General features: G+C 30.2%; 2 protein-coding genes across 3 annotated transcripts; both read right to left on the reverse strand.

Moving 5' to 3' along the window:
- Window positions 1–17,232: 17,232 nt before the first annotated feature.
- Window positions 17,233–20,737, reverse strand: LOC124920479 (haloalkane dehalogenase). Of its 2 annotated transcripts, XM_047460975.1 has the most exons (11): window positions 20,418–20,736; window positions 19,966–20,041; window positions 19,814–19,896; window positions 19,640–19,733; window positions 19,477–19,553; window positions 19,208–19,335; window positions 18,986–19,057; window positions 18,434–18,504; window positions 17,854–17,929; window positions 17,591–17,734; window positions 17,233–17,497 (listed from the first exon to the last, which is right to left on the reverse strand). In XM_047460975.1, the coding sequence occupies exons 1-11, from the start codon at window positions 20,703–20,705 to the stop codon at window positions 17,458–17,460; spliced, it is 1,149 nt and encodes a 382-aa protein (XP_047316931.1). In that variant the 5' UTR covers window positions 20,706–20,736; the 3' UTR covers window positions 17,233–17,457. The 2 variants fall into 2 exon arrangements, with proteins under 2 accessions (XP_047316931.1, XP_047316932.1); XM_047460976.1 differs by lacking the exon at window positions 18,986–19,057 and having other exon boundaries at window positions 20,418–20,737.
- A 1,046-nt stretch (window positions 20,738–21,783) lies between these two features.
- LOC124913543 (E3 ubiquitin-protein ligase RSL1-like) lies at window positions 21,784–23,902 on the reverse strand. The gene is made up of 2 exons (XM_047454031.1): window positions 23,313–23,902; window positions 21,784–21,970 (listed from the first exon to the last, which is right to left on the reverse strand). Exons 1-2 carry the CDS (start codon window positions 23,900–23,902, stop codon window positions 21,784–21,786), a joined length of 777 nt encoding a protein of 258 aa, XP_047309987.1.
- Window positions 23,903–25,892: the final 1,990 nt, after the last annotated feature.

The raw sequence follows: 25,892 nt of genomic DNA on the forward strand, positions 1-25,892 counted from the left end.
GTTTATTTGTAAACAAGTTTGATAATATTCAGTTTATATTAATTGATATTAATTCTTACTTTTTATTTATAATAATATTTAATATTGTATTTATGATATTAATCACTTTAACTTTTTTAATATATTTTTTTTATAATTCATTACTTAATTATATATTTATAAGTTTAATATTTTTTTTATTAATTTAATTTTAAATATTAATAAATTATTTAAATTAAAAGAAAGTATATGAATTTATTAGTTTTTATAAGTTTTCATTAATATATAGTTTTTTTAAATATTTATTGATATTGCATTTATGATGTGTTTATCTAAAAACAATTATAATTAATTATTTGTAAAAATAAAATAATATTATATTATTTTAAATAATTACAAAAATAAAGAGATATATAAATTTATATTTGTATTGAGATTTTTGTAATTTTTTGTTTTGTGCATAAAGGAGAGATAAGAACGTAAATATTTTAATTTAAATTTTATTAATATAATAATTTTAGATGATTAATTAATAATTAAATAAAATTATAGAAAAAATAAAAAATAAGAGAAAAAATTACTGAGATAAATTAGAAAAGTAAAAAATAAATGAGAGAGAAGAAGGAGGATGAATAAATAAAAAGTGATTAAAGAGAATAATATTGAGATTATAAATTTAAACTTAAAAATGATGAATGATAAAGAGAAAATTACATTTTAAAAACCAAAATATGTTTGATTAAAACTTTAATAATCTTATTAGGTAAAATTATTATGGTAACATATTATTACACAAATTAAGTCTAAATAGTCTTTTTGTCATTTCTTTCTTGGATTCTTTCTTATTTTAAATATGATCACAAACTTTATCAATATATATATTTATTGATGTTAACTCCTCTGGTTTTAAAGTACTCCATCAATTATATGAAAATTGGTTTCATAGTCTTTTTGTCATTTCCTTGAGAACTTGGATTTATTGGATTTGTCTTTGCCTGACTTTGGAGCCATTATTTTCCGATCTCTTTCTGGGTTAGCTAAGAGATTGATATTTGAATCAAACTAACTAGCTAATTAATTAGTTAGTTGGAAATGGAAATGAGATACATGCATAGGTCCATCATAAATCATCAAAAAGAAGATTGCAGATTGATGAATGTAAGCACACAAACAAGAACATAGTACATGAAAACGATGAAAAGGGTGCTCATGCAACAACTCATGTAAGGGTTTTAAAGATAAAGGTTATTTCTGGGTTTACACCAATATCATCTAAGGGATTTGTGAGCAATTTTGACCTCTTCCTTCTTCGTTTGCCTTTTGATTCCTTTTCTCGTGAACTCTCTCTTGTCAATTTGTTTGGGTTCCGAAAAACTAAACACAGAGCAGAGCTGGCTTGAGCTGGCCTGAGCTGGCCAGACCGTTTGCTTTCGTGCCAAGTGCCATTTTCTTAGCCCCAGTGTTTATTAAGCTAAGCTTTGTTTGATTCACCTTAATAGTGCATGCATATTATTTATTTTCATATAAATTTTGATAATATTCAGTTTGTTTTAATCCATAAAGTTGTGTAATTTGATTAAACTTAAACGTTCAATTTATTTATTTCTTAATTTTTTTTATATTTGTAATAATATTAATAATTAATATTATATATATATATATAATGTTATATATATATTTTATAATGTTAATATTTAATTTTTTTTATAAATTATTAATGATGTATAACTCACTGGTTAGTTATATATTTAGAAGCTTCATATTTTTGTTAACTTATTTTAAATATTAATAATTTTTTAAATAAAAAAGCATGTTAAAATAAATTATATGAATATATAACTTTTTTACTATTAATATTATAAAGTTAGTATTTTTTTAAATTTTCCTTCATATTTTATTTATGATGTGTTATCTAAACATGAGTGAAGCTTTTGAAACGACCACATGTATTATCAATTGTCTTCCTACTTCGACATTACATCAACGTTCATATTCGAGACTATATTTAACTCTTTTCCTGACTATGATTTTTTGAAGACATTTGGGTGTTCTTGTTATCCACTCACACGACCGTGCTGTCAACACAAACTCAATTTTCATACTACTGAATGTAGTTTCCTTGGTTACAGCTAATTTCACAAAGGCTATAAGTGTCTTCACATTCCGTCTGGATGAATATTTATCTCTCGATATGTCACTTTTGACGAACTCACTTTTCCTTTAAAAGAAAGGACATTATGCACTTATCTAAACTACCTGAAGATAATGAGACATCTCTTACAACAACTATACTTAATTAATCAATATCACCTCTATTATCTCATATCACTTCATCGTCTCCGTTATCACCCTCTTGACCTCCACAACATCACCAAACACTATATTATCTTCTTCTATTGTTATTACCGTTCTTTCATCACAACCAATTATCACAACAATTAATGCACCTAAATCTTCTACTCATCAAATGATCACACACAATAAAACACAATATATGTCATCATCAGCTCTCACTGCTACTTCTTCCGCTACTACACCTACATGTTTTATCAAAGTTAATAAGGATCCGCAATGACGTTTTGCCATTACAAATGAATATATCTCTCTTATTCAGATAAAATATGGTCTCTTATTCCTCATACATGATCCCATAATCTTGTTGGATGTAAATGGGTTTTTAACTTTTCAAACTCAAGCATAATGTCGATGGGTCTATTGATCGACATAAAGTAAGTCTGGTGACTAAAGGATTCTATCAATAACAATGTATTGATTATGAAGAGACATTTAATCATATGGCAAAACCCACTACTATTTGTGTTATTCTTTCTTTGGCAATATCTTATCAATGGTAAATTCATCAACTTGATATTAGTAATACATTTCTTCATGAGTCTCAACAAGAAGAAGTTTAATTACATGGCACAACCACTCGGTTTTGTCCATCCAGAGTTTCCTAATCATATATGCAAACTTCATAAAGAAATCTACGATTTTAAACAGTTTCCTCGTGCTTGGTATGCTACTCTTCGGACTGCTATACTATCTCTTGATTTCATAGAATCAAAATCTGACACGGTTCTCTTTACGTATCATGCACCTCAAATAACCGCATACTTTTTAGTATATGTTGACGATATTATTCTCACAAGCAACTATAAATCTTTTCTAACAAAAATTATACTTCAATTAAATAAATTATTCACTGTTAAAGATTTAGATCAATTTCATTACTTTTTTTGGATGAAAGTCACTCGTACCAAAGATGGTTTATTTCTTTGTCAATTAAAGTATATTAACGATATTTTATCATGAGAAATGAGGTGTTCTCTTATTTGTTCTAATTAACATTGTTTATGTTAATTATCTTATTTGCCCTTTTTAATCAACGGTTTTACGTTAATTAATTTTTGACGGATTTTGAAAAGACAAGATTTTCCCTAATTGACGTTTTCTACGTCAATCACTTCTTGACGGTTTTTAATTTATCAAGATATTTCTTAATTGATGATTATTTTATCAATCAAATCTTGATATTTTTAGTTTGTCAAGATATTTCTTAATTGAAGATTGTTTTGTCAATTAAAATTTGATAATTTTGTATTTGTCAAGATATTTTTTAATTGTCAATTGTTTTGTCAATCAAATATTGATGATTTTGGTTTATTTGTCAAGATATTTCTTAATTGACAATTGTTTTATCAATTAAATCTTGATGATTTTGCGTTTGTCAAGATATTTCATAATTGATTATTGTTGTGTCAATTAATTAATCTTAATGATTTTAGTTTGTCACGATAGTTCTTGATTGTCGATTTTTATGTCAATCAAATCTTGATGGTTTCGATTTTGTCAAGATATTTCTTAATTCACGATTGTTTTGTCAATCAAAACTTAATGATTTTAGTTTTGTTAAGATATTTTTAATTGACGATTGTTGTGTGAATCAAATCTTGATATTTTTAGTTTTTTTAAGATATTTCTTAATTGACGATTGTTATGTGAATCAAATCTCGATTGTTTTCAGTTTGTCAATATATTTTTTAATTAATGATTATTATGTTAGTCAAATATTGACCGTCTTCTTAACGAGTTAAAATTCTTTTCATAACGTTTTGTATCATCCACTTTGAAGTACTCCATCAATTATATGAAAATTGGTTGCATATTCATTTCTCCCTAATTCAGTTGTCTTTTCATTTCTCTCCCTAATTCATTTTAATCCTAAAACAAGCCTGAGGACTTGGATTTATTGGACTTTGGATTTATTGGAATTGAATTTATTGGACTTGTCTTTGCCTGACTTTGGATCCATTATTTTCTGATCTCTTTCTAGGTTAGCTAAGAGATTGATATTTGAATCAAACTAACTAACTAGCTAGTTAACTAGTTAGGTGGAAATGGAAATGAGATACATGCATAGGTCCATCATAAATCAACAAAAAGAAGATCGCAGATTGATCAATGTAAGCACAAAAACAAGAACATAGTACATGAAAACGATGAAAAGGGTGTTGATGCAAGAGCTCATGTAAGAGTTTTAAAGGATAAAGGTTATTTCTGGGTTTACCCCAATATCATCTAAGGGATTTGTGAGCAATTTTGACCTCTTCCTACTTCGTTTGCCTTTTGATTCCTTTTCTCGTGAACTCTCTCTTGTCAATTTGTTTTTGGGAGGTGGTATTAAAGTTAGACAAATTGATTGGGTCCGAAAAACTAAACACAGAGCAGAGCTGGCTTGAGCTGGCTAGAGGTGGCCAGACCGTTTGCTTTCGTGCCAAGTGCCATTTTCTTAGCCCCAGTGTTTATTGAGCTGAGCTTTGTTTGATTCACCTTAATAGCTCATGCATATTATTTATTTTCATGTAAATTTTGATAATATTCAGTTTGTTTTAATCCATAAAGTTGTGTAATTTGATTAACTTAAACGTTCAATTTATTTATTTCTTAACTTTTTTATATTTGTAATAATATTAATAATTAATATTATATATATATATATATTTTTTTTATAATGTTAATAATTTTAATTTTTTTATAAATTATTAATGATGTATAACTCACTAATTAGTTATATATTTAGAAGTTTCATATTTTTGTTAACTTATTTTAAATATTAATAATTTTTTAAATAAAAAAGCATGTTAAAATAAATTATATGAATATATAACTTTTTTATTATTAATATTATAAAGTTGGTATTTTATTTTATTTATTTTTTGTTAATTTTCTTTAATATTTTCTTTATGACGTGTTATATAAACATGATTGAAGCTTTTGAAACGACCACCTATATTATCATTTCTCTTCTTACTCCGACATTACATCAACGTTCACATTCGAGACTATATTTAACTATTCTCGTGACTATGATTTTTTGAAGACATTTGAGTGTTATTGTTATCCACTCACACGACCGTACAATCAACACAAACTCGATTTTCATACTACTGAATGCAGTTTTCTTGGTTACAACTCATCTCACAAAGGTTATAAGTGTCTTCACATTCCGTCTAGCAGAATATTTATCTCTCGACATGTCAATTTTGACGAACTCACTTTTCCTTTTAAAAGAAATGACATTATGCACTTATCTAAACCACCTGAAGATAATGCGACATTTCTTCCAACAACTATACTTAATTCATCAATACAACCTCTATTATCTCATATCACTCATCATCTCCATTATCACCCTCTTCGACCTCCACAACATCACCAAAAACTATATCATCTTCTTCTACTACTATTACCGTTTTTTCAGCACAACCAATTATCACAAGAGTTAATGCACCTAAATCTTCTACTCATCAGATAATCACACGCAATAAAGCACAATTTATGTCCTCATCAGCTCTCACTGTTACTTCTTCCGCTACTACATCTACATGTTTTACCAAAGCTAATAAGGATCTGCAATGACGTTTTGCTATTACTAATGAATATATGCACTTATTCAGAATAAAACATGGTCTCTTATTCCTCGTACACCATCCCATAATCTTGTTGAATGTAAATGAGTTTTCAAACTAAAACATATGACGGGTCTATTGATCAACATAAAGTACGTCTTGTGGCTAAAGGATTCCATCAACAATAAGATATTGATTATGAAGAGATATTCAGTCATGTGGCAAAACTCACTACTATTTGTGTTATTCTTTCTTTGGCAATATCTTATCAATGGTTCATTCATCAATTTGATATTAGTAATATATTTCTTCATGGGTCTCTACAAGAAGAAGTTTACATTACACAACCACCCGGTTTGTCCATTCATATTTTCCTAATTATATATGAAAACATCATAAAGCAATCTACGATCTTAAATAATTTTCTCGTGCTTGGTATGCTACTCTTTGGACTGCTATACTATCTCTTGATTTTATAGAATTAAAATCTGACACGGTTCTCTTCACGTATCATGCACCTTAAATAACCGCATACTTTTTAGTATATGTTGACGATATTATTCTCACAAACAACTATAAATTGTTTCTAATAAAAATTATACTTCAATTAAATAAACTATTCCCTATTAAATATTTAGGTCATTTTCATTACTTTTTTGGGATGAAAGTCACTCGTATCAAAGATGGTTTATTTCTTTGTCAATCAAAGTATATTGACGATATTCTCACTCTGGATGATATGCTTCAAGAAAAGCCATTACACACTCCCGTCTCTGCTGGCTCCTCTCTTTCTAAACATGATAGTGATTATTTATCTGATCCATTTCTCTATCGAAGTATTGTAGGGGCTATATAATATCTTACACTCACTCGTCTTGAGTTAGTCTTTGATGTCAATCGAGCTTGTCAATTCATGCAAACTCCACCTCTTCTCATTGGGGAGCGATAAAGCGTATTCTTCGATATCTTTGTCATACTCCTCACCATGGGATCTTTCTTCGTCCAATTTTACAATTCACTCTTACCGGCTACTCTCTAATGCTAACTGGTTGGATGTCTTGATGATCGTCGTTCAACAACTGAATTTTGTATTTTTCTAGGTGACAACCGCATTTCTTGGAATTCTAAGAAACAACAAGTAGTTGCTCGCTCTAATACTGAATCTGAATATCGTGTTCTTGCTTATACAACTACTAATCTTTGTTGGATTAAATCTCTACTTAGCGAACTTCGAGTTTCACTTTCATTTTCTCCAGTTCTATGGTGTGATAATATTGGTGTCGCATTCTTATGAACAAAACGAGTATTTAATGCTCGCACAAAATATATTAAAATCGATTTTCACTATGTTTGAGAAAAAGTTGCTCGTAAACAACTACTCATCTAGTACATTCATACTGAAGATCAAGTGGCTGATATATTTATCAAAGGTCTTGCTTCTCATCGATTTGCTCTTTTACGTAGTAAGTTCACAGTTTGTGCCTCACCTTTTTGCTTGAAGGGGGATGATGAAATATTAAACAAATGAGAGAAATTATTGATTTATCTCCTATTAATTAGGCTTATATATTAATTAATTCTTAAGTTTTTTTTATTAGTTATATCTTTTATTACTATTATAAATAGATAAATTATTGTAATATTACTCATTAAATAAATAATATTATATCAATTTTAAGAACCTTTCAAGAACTTAATTAAATAATTCTGAAGATTGAATTTATCGATTTCGTAACTGAAAAATAACAAACTAATAAAGTTAGTTTTTAATCCAATAACAATTTTAACATTAATTTTTTAAGTATTTTTAAAATATTAAAAGAAATCAATTAAAATTTAATTTTAAAATTAATTTACAAATAAAATATTTAAAAGGAATTTGTTAGTATTTTTTTATATAATAACTTTAATTTGAAAAGTAATTTAACATATTAAATATAAGTTAGTTTTTGATAATAATTTATAAATGTTTATTAAGATAAATAATGGTTTTCTTAAGTTTTATTTAAATATATATACATTTTTAAATCATTTTTTTTTATTGATTTTTAAAGATTAATTGTATGTACAACTATTTATTAGAATATTAAGAGGAGCCAATCTGGTCTTTTAAAATAATATTTTTTTTTTGTGTTTCAAAAATTATTTAAAAACGTAATATATTTTATTTTGATTTTTTTTTAAAATTATTTAAGGCATTAAATGTTAAAAAAGTTAAACTAAAATAGAACAAACAAACAGGCCTGTACAAGATTTGAACCGAATCTGTTTACTTGCTAAATTGGATATTTTTTTCCTTTTCAAATTTGACAACACTAGCTAATTTCTTAAAAATTTTAATATAATTCACTGTTTGTTTATATAATTATTAAAAAAAATGGTAAAACTTACTTTTATCCATTGCATTATTCAAAATTTTCTTGTTATCTTTTTAAACCACAACAATTGTTTTGAAGTCGCCCTAACCCTAAATTCTGGGTCCGTCCGCATACATCAAAACCATATATTGCAAGTTTTCAGTTTACATTTTGAAGCATCAACATTCAACTACTCATCATTTAGAATTTATCTACAATTTATTTAGATTTGAAAAATTAACGGAACTTGAACCGAAAGCTCAAAGTTTGGCCAGAAAAATGGATTTGTCTTAATTCAAATTAGATTTCTAGAAAGTCCATTTACTCCATTAGGGCTTAGGTTATTTGTTTTTAATTAACATTATCTTATTTACCCTTTTAATCAACAGTTTTACGTCAATCACTTCTTGACGGTTTTTAATTTATCAAGATATTTCCTAATTGATGATTGTTTTATCAATCAAATCTTGATATTTTTGGTTTGTCAATATATTTCTTAAATGAAGATTGTTTTGTCAATTAAAATTTGATGATTTTGTATTTGTCAAGATATTTTTTAATTGTCGATTGTTTTGTCAATCAAATATTGATGATTTTGGTTTGTCAATATATTTCTTTATTGACGATTGTTTGTTAATTAAATCTTGAATATTTTGCGTTTGTCAAGATATTTCACAATTGATGATTTTTGTGTCAATCAAATATTAATGATTTTAGTTTGTCACGAAATTTCTTAATTGACGATTTTATGTCAATCAAATTTTGTTGGTTTCGGTTTTGTCAAGATATTTCTTAATTGACGATTGTTTCGTCAATCAAAACTTTATGATTTAAGTTTTGTCAAGATATTTTTAATTGACGATTTGTTGTGTTAATCAAATCTTGATATTTTTTAGTTTTTGTAAATAAACAATTATTTAGAATTTTTAATTTCTCAAAGGAGTTTGATCAAAATATTTAACTTTGATGATGATTTTTTTGTAGGCCTTCCGAACCCTATCTCTTTGAATGTTTACTTCACTTCTATTTTTTAGAGAATGTTTTGCAACTTTTGGCTTTGAATAAAATTTGATTGAGTCAGGACATATTTGATAGAATCGGTACATTTGAGAACCCTGTGGTCGACTCAATTAGTTTTTATCGAAATGAACATCAAATGGTGATTTCAATATCTCAACCTTGATGAGTCGATTTAGAAATCGGAGTGTACACTAGTAAAAAAATGGTAAATAACTGGCAAACTTGGCGATTGGGGTTTAGAAAAATCGCAACTACTGTTAATAATGGCGATTGGAATTAAATTCAATCGCAACTACCCATATTAAGGCCCATATTAAGACGATTGGTCCTTTAACCCATGGCTATTAGATAGAATGATAAAAAATTTAAATTTCTTTTTCAAGTAAAAAGAACACAAATATAACAGATCTTGTTGTTTTTTCAAAACAAGAAAGTAAATATGTAAACATGAATATGTTATGGATCTTGATAAATGAATGATACTATTGATCTTATCTGAAAGGATAAGACCAGATCTGGCGTCGCTTTGTGGATGGGATGAAAGGAGGGTGACCGGTGTTCTTCCTCTCCATCATCAGATGGGATCAGATGGGCGGTTGGCAAGAGAGGGAGAGGGTAGAGTTATGTGGGCGGGTAGGGGTCTCCTCCCCTCTCATCCAAACGCAGAGGCCCCTAATTTATTTCCGATGTTACAAATAGGCCTCTAACTTCTTTGTTTGTTTAATTTTAACCCAAAACCAAACTGGGCTTGTTTTGGCGTTGGGCTTGAGGGCCTAATGGGTCTGGCCTGCTGGGTTTCAACTTCTAACCCGTTTAAATCTTAGGTCCAACCATTTGGCCTCTTAAGCATGTTTGGTTTGGGTCAAATGACTTAGGTCTTGATTGTTTTTTTATTATATATTTTTCAAAAGTAACCTAGAATTATTATTATTATTATTATTATTATATATATTTTTAGTTTAAATTGGGCTATGTAAAAAAGTGGTGTCTACACACGCGTCTCTTCGTCTTCCCCTTCACCACAAAACTAGCGCGCCTCTCTTGAAACTATTACGCCTCCCATCTCTTCTTCTTTCAAATTTATGATTTTGATTGAACTCTATACTCCTCCGCAAAACTAGCACGTCTCTTCCTCTTCCTCTTCTCCTTTCCTTCACCACATGCAATTTCCGTTCTCCGTTTGACTATCATTCTTCAATCTCAATTGAAAGTTTAAGTTGTGTTAAATTGCCTAAACGAAATGAAGAAGAGTAAGACAATGAAAAAAAGTTTTCTAACAATGTTAAAAGGTAACAAACGAAAATGTTTTGAATAGTGAAAATGTATAAACAAATGTCAATCCTTTTAATGTTTTGAATACTGCAAATGTATAAGCAAATGACATTATAAACAAATGTCATTTCTCTTGATGTTTTGAATATTGCAAATGTATAAACAAATGTTATTCATCTTCATGTTTTGAATACTGAAAATATTTAAACAAATGTCATTTATCTTAATCATGTTTTGAATACTGTAAATGTATAAACAAATGTCATTCATCTTAATCATGTTTTGAATACTGTAAATGTATAAACAAATGTCATTCCTCTTAATGTTTAGAATACTACAAATTACAAATGTATAAATAAATATCATTCCTCTTAATGTTTTGAATACTGCAAATGTATAAACAAATGTCATTCTCTAAATTAAATTGTCATGTTTATTAAATTGCATTTTCATGTGCCTTAAACTAAATTGTCATGTTCCTAAAACTAAATTGTCATGTTTATTAAACGATGTTGTCATTTTGTATAAAACTAAATTGTCATGTTTTTGTGTGTAATTTTTTTTTGTCTCCATGTGAAAGTTCTCATTTTTACTTGGATATATACAATCGAAATAAACAAGAAATTAAATCAATTGACAATAGGACAGTCCTAGAGGGTATTACCTTTGAGGACAAATAGGACCAAGTTCCGAAGATACTTAAGAAGCTTATGAATTTTTTTCACTTCTTAGAGTCTCTCCCATGGCTCATATGTTCTCCACATACAAGTTGAAGGTGTTTATAATGTCATGACAAGATAATACGAACTACAACGATTGTTGAGTGTATCTCATGCGACATATACAGACTTGCATGGGCAAAGCGAATAATTGGGAGTGTGACGTCACCTTTGTAAATGCAAAGAAAAAGCTTCATATGTTTATTGCTTCATATGAGTTATTCCTTCTTTGTTAATCCATTCTACCATAACACTTGAATTAAATTGGAATGTCATGTTTATTAAACTGAAATGTCGTGTTTATAAACTGAAATTTCATTTTTATTTAACTGAAATGTTATGTTTATTAAACTAAAATGTCATGTTTATTTAACTAAAATATCATTTTTATTAAACTAGAATGTCATGTTTATTAAACCGAAATGTCATGTTTATTAAACTGGAATGTCATTTTATTAAATTGAAATGTCATGTTTATTAAACTGAAATGTCGTGTTTATTAAACTGGAATGACATGTTTATTTAACTGAAATATTATGTTTATTAAACTAGATAGTCATGTTTATTAAACTGAAATGTCATGTTTACTAAACTGGAATGTTATGTTTATTAAACTGAAATGTCATATTTAATAAACTGAAATGTCATGTTTCTTAACCTGAAATGTCATATTTCTTAATCTGAAATGTCATGTTTATTAACCTAAAATGTAATATTTATTAAACTAAAATGTCATATCATATTTTTCAAGCTGAAATGTCATTCTCTTAACTTGAAATGTCATGTTTATTAAACTGGAATCGCATGTTTATTAATCTGAAATGTCATGTTTATTAAAATTAAATATAATGTTTTTTTAAACTGAAATGTCATTTTATTAACATGAAATATCATGTTTCTTAAACTGGAATGTTATGTTTATTAACATGAAATGTCATGTTTATTAACCTGAAAAAACAAAAGTGATGTGAATGAAAGTTGAGTCGAGACTAGATCATTCCATTGTTGAATTGATATTGAATTCTGCACTATTGCGGTTATTGTCATCGAATTTGCCAAAAACAAAATAACGACAATTCAGTTATAAGCACACATCATGATAATGTAGTATAAACAATACGACAATGTAGTTGTTTACAATGTAGTATAAACAACATGACAATGTAATATAAACAAAATGTCAATACAATATTCACAATTTTACGATGTATTTTATACAACGTGATAATATAAAATAAACAACATAACAATACAAAATAAACATCATGAAAATCCAATTTGAAAAATATGACAATGAATTATAAACAATATGACAATCTATAAACTAACCTTATTTCGAGCCCTTACCGCCGATTTGTTCATAACTTTTTTAATGACAAATTGTTTTCGTTTTGTTGGTAGTTGACCTCGAGCCCTTACTCTCACGGGAGAGTGAATCATTTTTTTTATTGGTGTAAAAGATGTTGGTACATGAGTTGTCAGTGTAGAAGTTGATGTTGTCGAATTTGTCATAATTTTTTCCCTCATGTCTTTTAACACTTCAGCAAAAATAGAAGTATTATCTTCAACATTTGTTTTAAGAACATGACAAAGCTGTATTGAAAACATGGAAACGATGTTTTGAGAACATGACAACGCTATATTGAGAACATAACTATGATGTTTTGAGAATATGACATGTTTTGAAATTTTATTAACTTAATTTAAAATATTAATAAATAATTTAAATTAAAAAACAATTATTAAATTTTTTTATATGAATATATTAATTTTTATAAGTTTTTATTAATATATATATATTTTTAAATTTAATTAAAATACTACATAAAAAATAAGAAAGAAAATAACTAAAAAATTTAATTAGTATATTATATTTTTATGTTATAATTTTTTTATTGCCTAATTTTTTGTTAATTAATTGTAAAGGTTTATAAAATTTAATATTTTTAATATCCTTATTCTTTGTAATAACTTATTAGTTGTGAAATCTGTAAAGATATAATTTTTTTGCTAATATTTTTAAGATCTCTTTGCTTATGATGAAATTCCTTGTTTCGGGTCAAAACAATATCACTCGATAATTGACTGCAATCTTTTTTATTCGTGAGATCTCACCAGAGCACCCATATTTAAGTTAAGTAAATTAGTGGAAATTGAAAATAAAACGTTCAACAGTCTCGTTATGAACAAACTATTATCGATATGGAGAATGCCTACGATGGTTATCGATTTGACTTTCCATCTTTTATTGACTTTTGAGGTCGAGTCTACCGGAGTGATATATTTAACTTCCATGAACGTGATTTTGTAATAATTATATTTTTATTTTGTGTTATCTAAAGAAATTATAATTAATCATTTATAATAATAAAATAATATTATCTTAAATAATAAATACAAATAAGGTGAAGAGTTTAATTTGTTTGTATAAATGTGTTTGTATAAAATTAGAAGAATAATAAATATATATGTTTTATTATTATAATAATTTATATAAATAATTAATTTAATAAATTTATATAATTAATTGGTGATGAAATAAAATTATATAAAGAAAGTTATTGAGGGAAATGAGAAAAGAAAAAAAATGAAAGAGAAAGAGAGTAAATAAAATAAATAAATAAAGTGATTTAGAGAAAAAAAAGAAATATTGAAATTATAAGTATAAATGTTAAGGTTGAGATTTAAACCCAAAATGTGTGATACATTTTTCACGATATCTTATTAGTTAAAAATAGAGTAATATATTATTGTACAAATGCAAATAATTTCAGTATTTCAGAATTAAACTAAGCTTAATAGTCAGTTGATACAATGACAGATAATTAAAATATTGTTTTAGATAAGTTTATCTTCCCATTCATTTTTTTTCTTTCATTTGTTTGTTACATCCTATGCTATTTTCAATTCTTTATACATGTTTAGCTTTTATGCTATTTTCAATTCTTTATACATGTTTAGCTTTTAAATAATGGGATGTCATGCAATATACTATCAAATAAAAACACAATGTACTAATGGAAGGAAGATGACATTAAATCTATTCGAATAACATATTTTAGTAATATTGTAAATGTAGAAACGGCCAATTTATCCTGTTAAGTAAATAAATTTCATTTAGTCAGTGGCGGACATGGGGTCGGGCCTCCCAACCTGAAAAGATTTTTTTATTTTTAATATAACAATTAGGTCCCACATTTTTCTCTCTTCTGTATGGCTCATCTCTAATCTCTCATCCTCTCTATTCTCTCATCTATTTTCCTCTCTGCCCTAATTCTTATCTATGTGATCTCTAATCTCTCTAATTTTTATTCCTTAATTCCTTCAGACTCTAGCGGACAACAATCTCCCTTTCTTCTCCAGACACTAGCGGCGGCAGTAGACAAGAAATTCAACAATTTAGTAATTGTGCTTGTTAATACTTTTATGTAATTACCGAGTAAAATTTTAATTAAAAAATGCATTTATTTGATCGTAAAAAATGCTACGTTACTATGTATTTGCCCCCGAGAAAACATTTTTGGGTCCGCCATTGCATTTAGTATTTAGACGTAGATAGAAAGTTGGAAAAGAACTTGTTAAAATTTCAAATAGGTACAATTACAAATCTTTTAGTATTTAGACGTGCATAATGCATTAGATAGAAAGTTGGAAGAAAACTTGTTAAAATTTCAAATAAGTACAATTACAAATCTTCTTATGTCATATACTATGTTTTTTTCTTTCCAAAATGGTTAAATTCTGCTGATGATGGGATTAACTATACTATGTGGGTATGTGAATCACAAGAGAAACTCTCTAAAAAACAAATCTCTAAAAATCGTAGGTCAAAAGGTCTCTTGGCCTTTCCAATGATTAGAGTACTATGTTGATTTTTCATCTTGATTCTCTAATGATTTTTTTTAGTTTAGGAGGGTGCCTTGTTTTATTTTCACAACTCAGATTTGAGTTGCTGTTGAATTTTGTTTGATATAGATCAAATTTTTTATCCCGAATTTTTGTGATTCGAATAATTCTCCCAATATTCGGTGAATCGTTTGTTGCTCATATATTCCGATTGTGTTGGTGATGTTTTTCAAGTCAGTCACATATTTAGCAATAAATGAGATAAATGTACCAGATCTGAGTTGTTTTTCATTTTTTCAATAAAGAGTCACCGAATAAGATCTTTCAGTCAGAGACCCTCTTACATGTATCCTCCCATTAATTATACGGATTTCTCACTTTTTGACCATATACGTAGATGATTAATTATCACTTGACATGATTTTTCCAGCGTTGTTTATCAACCCTCGGTCAACGACAAAGTTCAATTTCGCTAAGAATATTTTTTAAGATTCTTCCGACACTGTTTGATTGGTTGTTCGACTTTCTATATATCCCTCATTGCTACGGATTTTTGGAGTCACCCTTAAGAAATTACAAGATTGTTCGATCTTCATCATTATAATTTTAATTATTGCAAATATGTCATATAATTTAACACATATTTTTATTTAGTTGTTTGAATTTTTTTATCATTATTATGCAATTTCATTTTCGATATATAACTCTTTGTTTGAATTAATGAAAATTAATTTCTTTTCAAAAAAAATATTTATACGAAATCTCTTATAAAAAGAAAGTTAGAGTGACTCACTACTATAAACTTACTTCTCGCCTCACTTAATGGAGAACCGCATCGTATCGCCAGCTTTCGCTCGCTAAAGAGGACAAATTGACCAATTTAGTGAAAACCCTTGTGCAAGTTATAATTCAACCAGAGTTTGACGGTGGTTTCATTTTGACTGGTTCACTAGATTTTAAGACTAATGTCATCTACCATGCAACCATTCAAGGGGTGTTAACTCGGTTCCCTGGAATGAAGTGTGAAAAGCCAAAATCCCTTATAGGATTTTTTTTTTGCGTGGAAGCAATACACGAGGAAATTTTAACTACCGTCAAACTTAAAAAGAAGGGGATGTAATTGACTACTAAGTGTTGTCTTTGTAAGAAAAACGAGGAAACTATTGATCACATTCTTCTCCGTTACAATTTTTCCAGAGACATGTTGGTCTTTTTACACAACATTCATTGGGATGTGCCACCTAACGTGGCTGACTTATGAGAAAATGGATAAGGTGGTGAGCAAATGTTCCTCGTTATGTGGTGGACAATTTAAAGAGAAAAATAAAAAAAAGCATTTCAAGAGAAAAATTTTAGAGTTGAAAGAATTAAAGACTTTTATGCTACATGCGTTTGTTTCTTTTTGAAAAAAGAATTTTGTACATGTTGATAATTTTTTGATCTTATTGACATTTAACCTTATTTTTCTCCTTTTATTTTGTTTTTGATTTTATATGTCATTAAACATATCTTGTGTTATTTTAATAAAAAGTTCACATTTTTTAAAATAAATCATATTTTGCTCTTTGAAGGAAAGTTAGCATAGCCATACAATGTCATCCCACACAATCCTGACTTCATGTTCTTAATGAAAAGTGATCTTGAAACATTTAATCTCTTATGTAGGACTTTATTTTACTTAGTGGTTAAGTATAAAAATAGCAAAATCTTTAAAATATTTCTTACAATACAATCATGTAAAATGAATTCTTCCGGTACAAACATCGAAAAAAAAAAAAGACATAAAACTCAACTCAAAAATATTGACATATCAAGCTTCTTCCACAAAGAAGGTGTCTTTATTAAGAAACAAAAGTAACAATCATTGCAATATTTTGTACAACATTTTTTCAAGTTTGAACTTTGACCCACTCCAATATAATTCACTCTAAAAATCCTTTTTGGGTGTAAATTGCTCATTATTTAAAGGAAGTTAGCCAAGTGCTTGACATTCCCCCACATAACAAGTGTTTGCATAACTAGGGATTATGTTCATGGATACTACTCTTAGCAAATTGATAAATATTATGATGATTCTAACTGGCTACCTACCTAATCTATAAACTACTATTGGTCATATAAGCTCAATGAAGATAAACAATAGGTTCATGATTCTTTAAGCTCAAATCAACCTAGACAAGTAAATTTGTCTCCACATATTGACAACACTTCAGGGACAAATTGTACACAACATGTTCTTCAGGGGAATAACTATATAAATTATGGGATTCTGATTTCTGATCCCCTAATGAAAAAAGAAAGAAGAAATACCATAACCAAAAGGCTTTGATTGTTTGTCCAGGGCTGCTGCTTCTAGAAGAACATTCTCAAAGCATCCACAACTTTCTCTGGCCTGTTACAAGTAAAAATGATTAGGAATTTGCACCAGATCAATATGGTATCTGTCATTTGAATATATATATTGCAGAGAGATTGTTCCTTTTACCAGTCTTCCTGTGGCATATGGCCAGCACCTTCAATCAGCTTAAGCTTAATGTTCTTAGGATTTCCTTTCTGAAATTCTTCAGCCACTGAGTTTGGCAAATACTTGTCTGCTATCCCCCAGATAACTAATATTGGCTTGTCCCATCTTTACCAATCAGCCAGATTACTAAGTTAACAGCAATTTAAACGAATTTGGCAGTAACTGGAAAGGTAACATTGAACCTTTAGATTAATAAATTATCCTGCTTTATAATATTATTATACCTTTCAGACATGAACCCCTTTGCTATTTGGCTCGAGATACCTTTGAAATTGGCTTTTTTTGCAGATTCAAGCAGTGCTAAAGACATTAAGGAATAAATGATGAGCTTTTTATCATCTTGATATATAGCTTGCAAATCTAGGGAGATATTGACTTGGAAAGTTTGATATTCTCTAAACCTCTAGTATCCATGTGAAATATCATATCCCCAAGAATTATGAAATATATGCAGAAAGACCTTGAAAATTCATTTCATTAATTGAAGCAAATATACTCCATCTTTTTTACTTTATTATTTCACACTAATTACATTTATTTAGAGGAAAAATAATCAATGTTTTCTGAATGATGACTGGAGCTTCAGCCAAGGAGAATTATCAGATCCAGATCACTTTCACTAACCCATGAAATGTAATTTTTTCTATGATGCTATAATTATTATTATACATTAGGAAAAAAATATTTTTGCTTTCATTGAGAGAATACAAATTCATGAACAATAGAGCTTGAAAGCCCCCAATTTAAGGTTGGTGCAGGAAACAAGATATTCACCAAGCATTAGAAGTAGATGGTATGACATACCAAATCCAGGTGCACTGCGTTGCAAGTATGGTAATCTGTAAACATCAGCCTTTTCCAGCTTCAGAACATAGCTGTCAAGAATAAAGATATAATCGTGCCATTAGGTTGCTGCTTTCTGTAAATGTGCCAATTATTTCCTATGCTATTGACAAACAAACAATTTAATCACAGCTAAGTAATGATATAGAACCTGAGTAAAATCCTACAGAATTCCCTTTATCCAGTAACAACAGAATATATATATATTAGTTGGGGAATTTGTCAGCTGTATGAAGCCAGAAGACAGGATATACTTTTAAAATGTTGGCATACTATTTGTTTATGATTCTGCCTGTTTAGAAGGATAAAGTATAAAACCGTCCTGTAACTTTCCAGGTGAGCAAATATTTATCATCTATATATTTGGATTAACACCAGATGCTGATAAATCTTTAACCGTCCATTTATTTGTTGGAATATTATAACCAAGAATTGGAAGAATATGTTCAGATTCGTTTCACATGCACATAATGCATAGATCTTCAGAGAAGAGGTGCAGTTTAGGATACATACGGGCTACCTGCCTCGATAAAGCGTTCAGCCATTATAGCGTTCTGACAAGTAAATTCACCAAAAAGTGGAATTCTGTGGAAAACAGCAAAGAAAACAGTCAAGGGCAAGAACGGAACAAGCCCCTTCAATTCAGATTGTGAGTTGTGGATTGAAAGGACATCTCGGGTAAGATAAAGAAGACAAAATACTTGTCTTATTTTGAGGAGTAGTCAGAAAATAAACCTTAGCTGTTTAAATAGTCCAGGAACTGGAGAAGAATCTGTTAATGGACTGTTTAAAATTGCTAGTTTTTGTATCCTACTAGGATTCTTCAGTGCCCAGGTTAAACCATAAGAACCTACAAGGAATCCCTACAGAGAAACATGACAAGTCTAGTTTATGTATACATGTACATTTACTTTCAGGTTTAGTTGATCTTATCAAAACTTAAAACCAGATCATAAATACCCAAAATGAGAATAAACAAACTCGATGTTATAGAATTTACCAACCTGAACTACAAGGGAAAATGGTGATGTGATCTCCAAAGTGTCTAGCAAGCCATCAAATGCAGTATGGAACTCCTCTTCTGTGACACGAGAAATTCTATATTTGATATATTCAACCCATCGCCCAGAATATATAAGCTGAAACATTTAGGTTCTAAAGACAAACCAGTATAGTTAAAGCCATATCCTGGCTGTGGCATATCACTGAAGCCAAAACCTATCCAATCAGGTGCATAGCAATGATATCCAGAATCTGCCATCTAAGAAATAAAACATTGTAAATCATCCATTCATTCGTTCACCTCTCTACTCTCCTAGTATTTATATGATAGAATGGAACCTGAGACATGACAACTCGGTAGCTGAAAGATTGAGTCGGAGCACCATGAAGTAAAACAACAGTACCACGCCTGTTTCCAGATCCTACAATACCATGATCTTGCTGTTAAGAATAATGTAAACAAATAATTCATTTCTCAGGCAGTTAGACACCTGTTTCTCTCACAAACCACCTAAGTTTCCCAGATCTAATAGTAGAGCCAAAGTCCCTTCCCTTGTCTTCTATTCTCTACAACAAACAACAACTATGAATTCTCTGATTGCAAATCAAATCTATCACAATCGAAAAAAACAAACAACAACTATGAATTCTCTGATTGCAAATCAAATCTATCACAACCGAAAAAAACAAATAGTTAATTCATGAACCAAACACAGGAAGTTACGAACATAGTAGCTACTAGCTATGAGATTATGTTTATAAGCTGACGATCTTCTATACCACAATTCATGGTGAGAAGTGGACACCACAGTTTTATACTTGTACCGATTTTCTAGTCTGATTTTACTTAGCTAAGAAAACAAGAGCTCCGCCAGAATTACACTACTAGTTACTAGTGAATGAAACGAATAAAAGTTGATAAGAATTGAACGAGAAATCATACATAAAGCATTTGTCCGACGTTTCCATCTTCGGCGGGAGATTCCGGGAGTTGGATGGCATTCCTACTGGAGGGATTATCGGTGACGAAGCCGAAGGGATTGAATGATGGCTTGTCTTCGTCGTCGTCTTCCGAAGCTCTTACAATTACAGAGTCCGATCTTCTTCTTCTTCTCCAACATCTGCAATTAATAGCGGCGAGATCGTTGATGGAAGTTTTATTATCCTTACCGAAGGAATTGGCTAGGAAGTTGAGAGGAGGAGGAGATAGTAGGCTCCATGTCCAAGCCATTATAGTTGTTAGGAGAATGAGAGAGGAAGTGTTAACTGACTCCTTTCATTTTTAAGTTCTGATTGAGTGGGTCCTCCTTTATTCTTGAACACTAAATGCTTCTCATATTTTTCAAATAAAAAATATATGATTATATATACATTTTTTTTCCATTTTAAAATAAAGAAAATTACATTAAAAGAATTTTATTTATTTTTATTTTTTTATACCCGTTAATTTCTTATAAATTTTAAATATAATTCATTCTCCTTTGTGAACTGAGTTATCTGCCATAACAATACCACCGCCCCATTATGAACTTGGCTCGACGAGAACACAAAATCATCTCCAGTAACGTGATGTCTGCACCCTGAATCGACGATCCACCATTAATCGATCTCTTGTTTACCATGAGACGTCTCTGTTTGCTTTTCCTTCAAAATCATCACATTGACATGAAAAACTTTGTCCCAATCCTCCTCAACACGCTGGTCAAACTTTTCTCCGAGATTTGAACTAGCAAAGTTTATCCAAATTTACTCGACAATATCTCTTGAAGTGTCCAGTCTTGCCGCACCTAAACACTTAAGAGGATTCTTAGGAATATTTGAAAAATCTTGACCCGTTTCTTTCTTCTTCAACTTTCCATTTTTCCAGCTCGATTTTTCACAAACAACGCACTATTCGACTCCTCCTTTATACTCGTTCCAGTCATTTGTGTGGCCAATGACTCTTAAGATGACAAGAGATTTTCAAACTCCTCGAGTGAAGGTTGTTGAGCCCAACCTTGAATCGAGGTGATGAATGATGTATATTAGGGTCGAAGTCCTCAAACAATATGCATCTTTGTTCGAGTCTCTGAGATTTTTTCATCTAGGTTCAATAAAAAAATTTCTGAGCATATGTACTTTACCATAAGAAAGAACACCGAGATAGATCCAATTTGTTTTGCGGCTGCCAACTCGTTTTCAAGCATCGGGAGACGAGCCTCGTTCTTCTTGTTGAAAAGACGATCAAGTGTTTCCAAAATCTCACGAGCAAATCCACAGTCGATGATGTGCTCAAACAGATTGTGTGAGATTGACCTCTTCAACACAAATTATGCCTTCACGTTGAGTCTCTTCCGCTTCTTCGATGCTTCCGCATTTTCAGCAACATCCTCAGGAGCTACATCATCGTTGTCTAAGACGATGTCCCACAAGTCTTCCCGACCATGTACGATTCCATACATGTCTTCCATATCCGGTAGATTTACTAGATAAGAGACTTGGACAATCCAAGAGGCTCTTGAATAACAAAAAATAAATATTAATTATTATTATTATTATTATTATTATTTTTAACCCAAGTAACGTATTAGTGGGGGTTAATTTTATTGCCCAAAGAGTATCATGCACAAAGTAATGGTTGTGTCTTCAAAGTAAGACCTTAAATTGAATTATCAAATGCACAATAAACAAAGCAAATGAATCATAATCGCAAATAAAGGGAAATATGATGTAAGAAAGCCACGCATAACATGAGCACGCTGTTCTGTTCTGAGCTGAGTATTAGGACACAAAACAAACTTTTAAATTTCATGTCTTTTTCTTTTTCTTGCCAAAACAAATAAAATACAGCCCAAACCTTGTGTGTCACATCTGCGCTCAAACATTGTACACCACATTTCTTCAATTCATACCACAATTGAAGACCAAATTGGAAGCATTTTCTGTGTACCACATTTGAAAATAATATGGCCCATTTGAAATGAGACCCAAAGTGAGAAAATGATAGAAATTTGGGTAAAGACCCACTTACTGATCTGATCTGACTATATATAGCATTTTACCCATGCCTGTACAAACTATTAACAACTCCGTTTGTTTGATTGTTTATTTATATATTATAGTAATAATTAAATAAATTGTTTTGTATTTTTTTATGATTAAAATTTAATTTAAATAATAAAAGGAATCAGATTTATAGTAAAAAAAAAAAAGTAACATGAATAAACTGAGTTAATTATTAGTGTATATTGAACATCAAACATAAGTTAAACAACTCACTATCGAAGCAATTTATAAATATTATGAATAAAATAATGTTAGACATAACAATATATAAATAAATAAATAAATAAATAATGACTAATATTATTTATTATTGTGTGTTAAATCAATTAACAATTAGGAATACTACATCAATTCTAAGACTAAAAAAGAAAAAACTAAATAATCCTAATATGACCCACGATACTATTAACAATAAACCCAAAAGTAGAGAATCTAGACCTGGAGGTATTGTAAGGAAGATAAATGATAGACTCATAGCTAATAGAAGAATACAAAAATTTAAAATTCCACCAACAGCTAGCCAAAACTTTTGGTAAGAGCCTAGATGCCTTATAAGTCGATTCGGCGATTGCGAGTAGGAGCATTCACAAAACGCCTTTATCAACTTCTTACCGCAATTATAACAGAATTTGGTCCGACATCTGCATCAATATTCATAAAATTATATTTATTTAAAGTAGATGTACATAAATAATATTATGTATATAAAGAGAGACGATATTAAAACCTGCAAAAGACATATTTTCTGCAATCAGTGATATTTATGGAGACGTAGAACTTGCATTTTGGGCACCTTGTCCACTTATTCTTCTCGACAAGAACACCAAAAGCGATGTCACTGGAATCCTTAATTTGTTCTGTCTCTTCGCAATCAAAGCCAGCATGCCATGAAGTTTTACATTTGAAACAAAACGCTTGTTTACAATTATGACAAACAGACCGCTTCACGTCTCCACCACATTCGTTGACAATCAACGTCGAACACTTTCGATTAGGGCAATAGCAATGATCGAGCCCCAAAATGGCTTTCTCAAAAAGGATATCACACCATTTTTCAAACAACTTAACAGGGAGGATCGAATGACAAGAGAGTATATCAAGATTGAAATCGCAACAAAGGCCGGGACACTTGATCTTCTCGGTATTGTCAACTTCAATTTTCACTTTGACGAAGTTGATAATGCAATCATTGCAGAAAGGATGACTACAAACATCTCTGTTTTTGAATTTCTGTTCTGGAAAAAGGATGTTCTCCACACATATTTCGCAAGTGAAATTCTCTAATTCGTGACACTTCTTTGGTGGGGATAGTTCCATAACTTTAGGGTTGGAGGAATTTGATAGTTGTAGTTTTTTAGCAATAATTTGCATAGAGTTGCCCATGGTATAGAGAGTTTAAAATCTCTTCTCCAAATTTATGACACAAGTACACCAACAACAAGCAAACAACAACCTATAAATAAATAAATAAATAATGTATGAAACATAGACATGTCAAGCATTGCAATGCTTCCTTCATATAAATTGAGAAAAATGAAGATTTTTTTTTTTATAAGAAATACTTACCAGATTCACAAATAAGCTTCAAAAAATCTAAGAAAAAAATATTGTTTCGAGGCTATATATTTATACAACTTTTTATTTTATAATTTCTTGAGCTATGCATAGATTAAGTCAATAATATACCATTTCTTGGTTATAAAAAAAATATATTAACCTGGAAAATTTTATCAAATAAGATGGGGTCAGGATGAAATTGAATCATTCAAATAACTTGTAAAGAAGATAGATAAGATTGACATTTAACTTGCATCTAAGAAAATAGATAAAATTGACTTTAAGTTACACCAAGAAAATAGATAAAGATTAACTATTTCAAATAATTTATAACCAATAAAATAGATATATTTTACTTTCATTAAAAAAAATTTATTAACAAGATAACACATTTACACAAAGTTAAGTTCGAATGGAGTGAGCCTCATTTATTCTTGAAAAGTGAAAACAAATAAATTTAATTTATTTTTCTGTTTTAAAATAAAGCCCACCGATGACGACGAGTTTTCTCCGACAGATGAAGTCCCGATCGATCTCGACATCACCACATCACCGTTGTAAGTCTTCTGTACTATTGATTGCTCTTATGTATTCTATCTCAATCCAACTGTCCATTGTCTGATTCATACAAAACGGGGAAGAGAATTGGTCTGTACTTACTGGTTGTCCTGGTTTGCTTTCTCAATGGGGAGGAGGTGTGGGTGACAATTATGAAAACTGATGAAACTGCTACCGAATAAATGTTGTTTTATTATTAAATCAATCCGCAGGTCTAAAGGAAGAAAGAGAAATCTAAAACCCGAATATAATAGTCACTCTAACTCCCTTTTTAGGTGCAGGTATTAGTAATGACACTAAAAGGAAAAAGAAGAAATAACCTATACCAAATGCTAAAAGGCAAAGGAGAGGTAACTGAGATTGATGAAATAAAAATTAGCCCTGGTTGCATTATTTTGGTTCTCAAATTATTTAAACTCATTTTTAAATTTCAGAAGTCTCTAGGCTTTACCCTCACCTCAACCAAACCGAATTCACCTCACCTAAATCGACTTCTCCATACATGCATAAAGGTTTGGAACTCTTTTCTTATCTTCATCTTAAGGGCAGGACCCATTCCTATTCTCGAACCCTCTGTTGAGCTCTACCCTGCCCGCATTTCCTTTTTCAGGGGGCCAAAGAAATGTCTCCACCTGCTGCATTCTTCGGAATTCTACTGAACGGGTCGATCCTCCCCTCCCCTTTGTTTTAGCAACTTATCCTGAGGTCTCCTCGCCAAGAGCTCCCCGACGACGACAGAGGAAGCAACCCGCCTGCTGTGGCGGGGCGGCTTTTTTCTTTCACAATCAGACCTGGACGATTATCCCTACCCTCGGTAGCTTACGAGTTTACGTCCATCCCTGGTCGGGTACTCTTTCCTTTCGATTTCTCCCTTGTAGCCGTTACCCGAATTCGCGCAAGTGTGTCCACACCCCCATGACTTGACGAAGAATCCATTCTAGCGAACTAACACAACCCCGTAACACACCTAGGAGCACCCCTTCCTGCATATCCATACAAGATCCGAGTAGGCGGGTCGAGGTCCTACGAGGTACCCACTACTCTCCGTACCCTCCCAAAAGGAAAGATAAAATGTGTCTGTCAGGTTCGGTTCTTCTTAGTTGGGTTGGGCGGGTCGGTTCGATTTTCCCCTTAAATCAACCGAACCGGTTTTCCCATCATTTCAACTGATTATTCTTCATTCTCTTCTTTAGCCGAACCGTGTACAATTGCTTCAGGCTGAAACAAACTACTTCCACACTTGAACCAGGTTCAAGAG

Source organism: Impatiens glandulifera, chromosome 1, assembly GCF_907164915.1.
Source record: "Impatiens glandulifera chromosome 1, dImpGla2.1, whole genome shotgun sequence".
NCBI classification, from domain to species: domain Eukaryota; kingdom Viridiplantae; phylum Streptophyta; class Magnoliopsida; order Ericales; family Balsaminaceae; genus Impatiens; species Impatiens glandulifera.

Excerpts from the sequence above, each read along its gene's own strand:
- LOC124920479 (XM_047460975.1), bottom strand. The coding sequence starts at position 20,705 with ATGGCTTGGACATGGAGCCTACTATCTCCTCCTCCTCTCAACTTCCTA. Across the intron at positions 18,505-18,985 it reads TTTATCGAGGCAGGTAGCCC|CTATGTTCTGAAGCTGGAAA; the intron begins GTATGTATCCTA and ends TATTCTTGACAG. Across the intron at positions 17,498-17,590 it reads CATATGCCACAGGAAGACTG|GCCAGAGAAAGTTGTGGATG; the intron begins GTAAAAGGAACA and ends TACTTGTAACAG.
- LOC124913543 (XM_047454031.1), bottom strand. The coding sequence starts at position 23,902 with ATGGGCAACTCTATGCAAATTATTGCTAAAAAACTACAACTATCAAAT. Across the intron at positions 21,971-23,312 it reads GAGAAGAATAAGTGGACAAG|AGCCTCTTGGATTGTCCAAG; the intron begins GTGCCCAAAATG and ends TTGTTATTCAAG.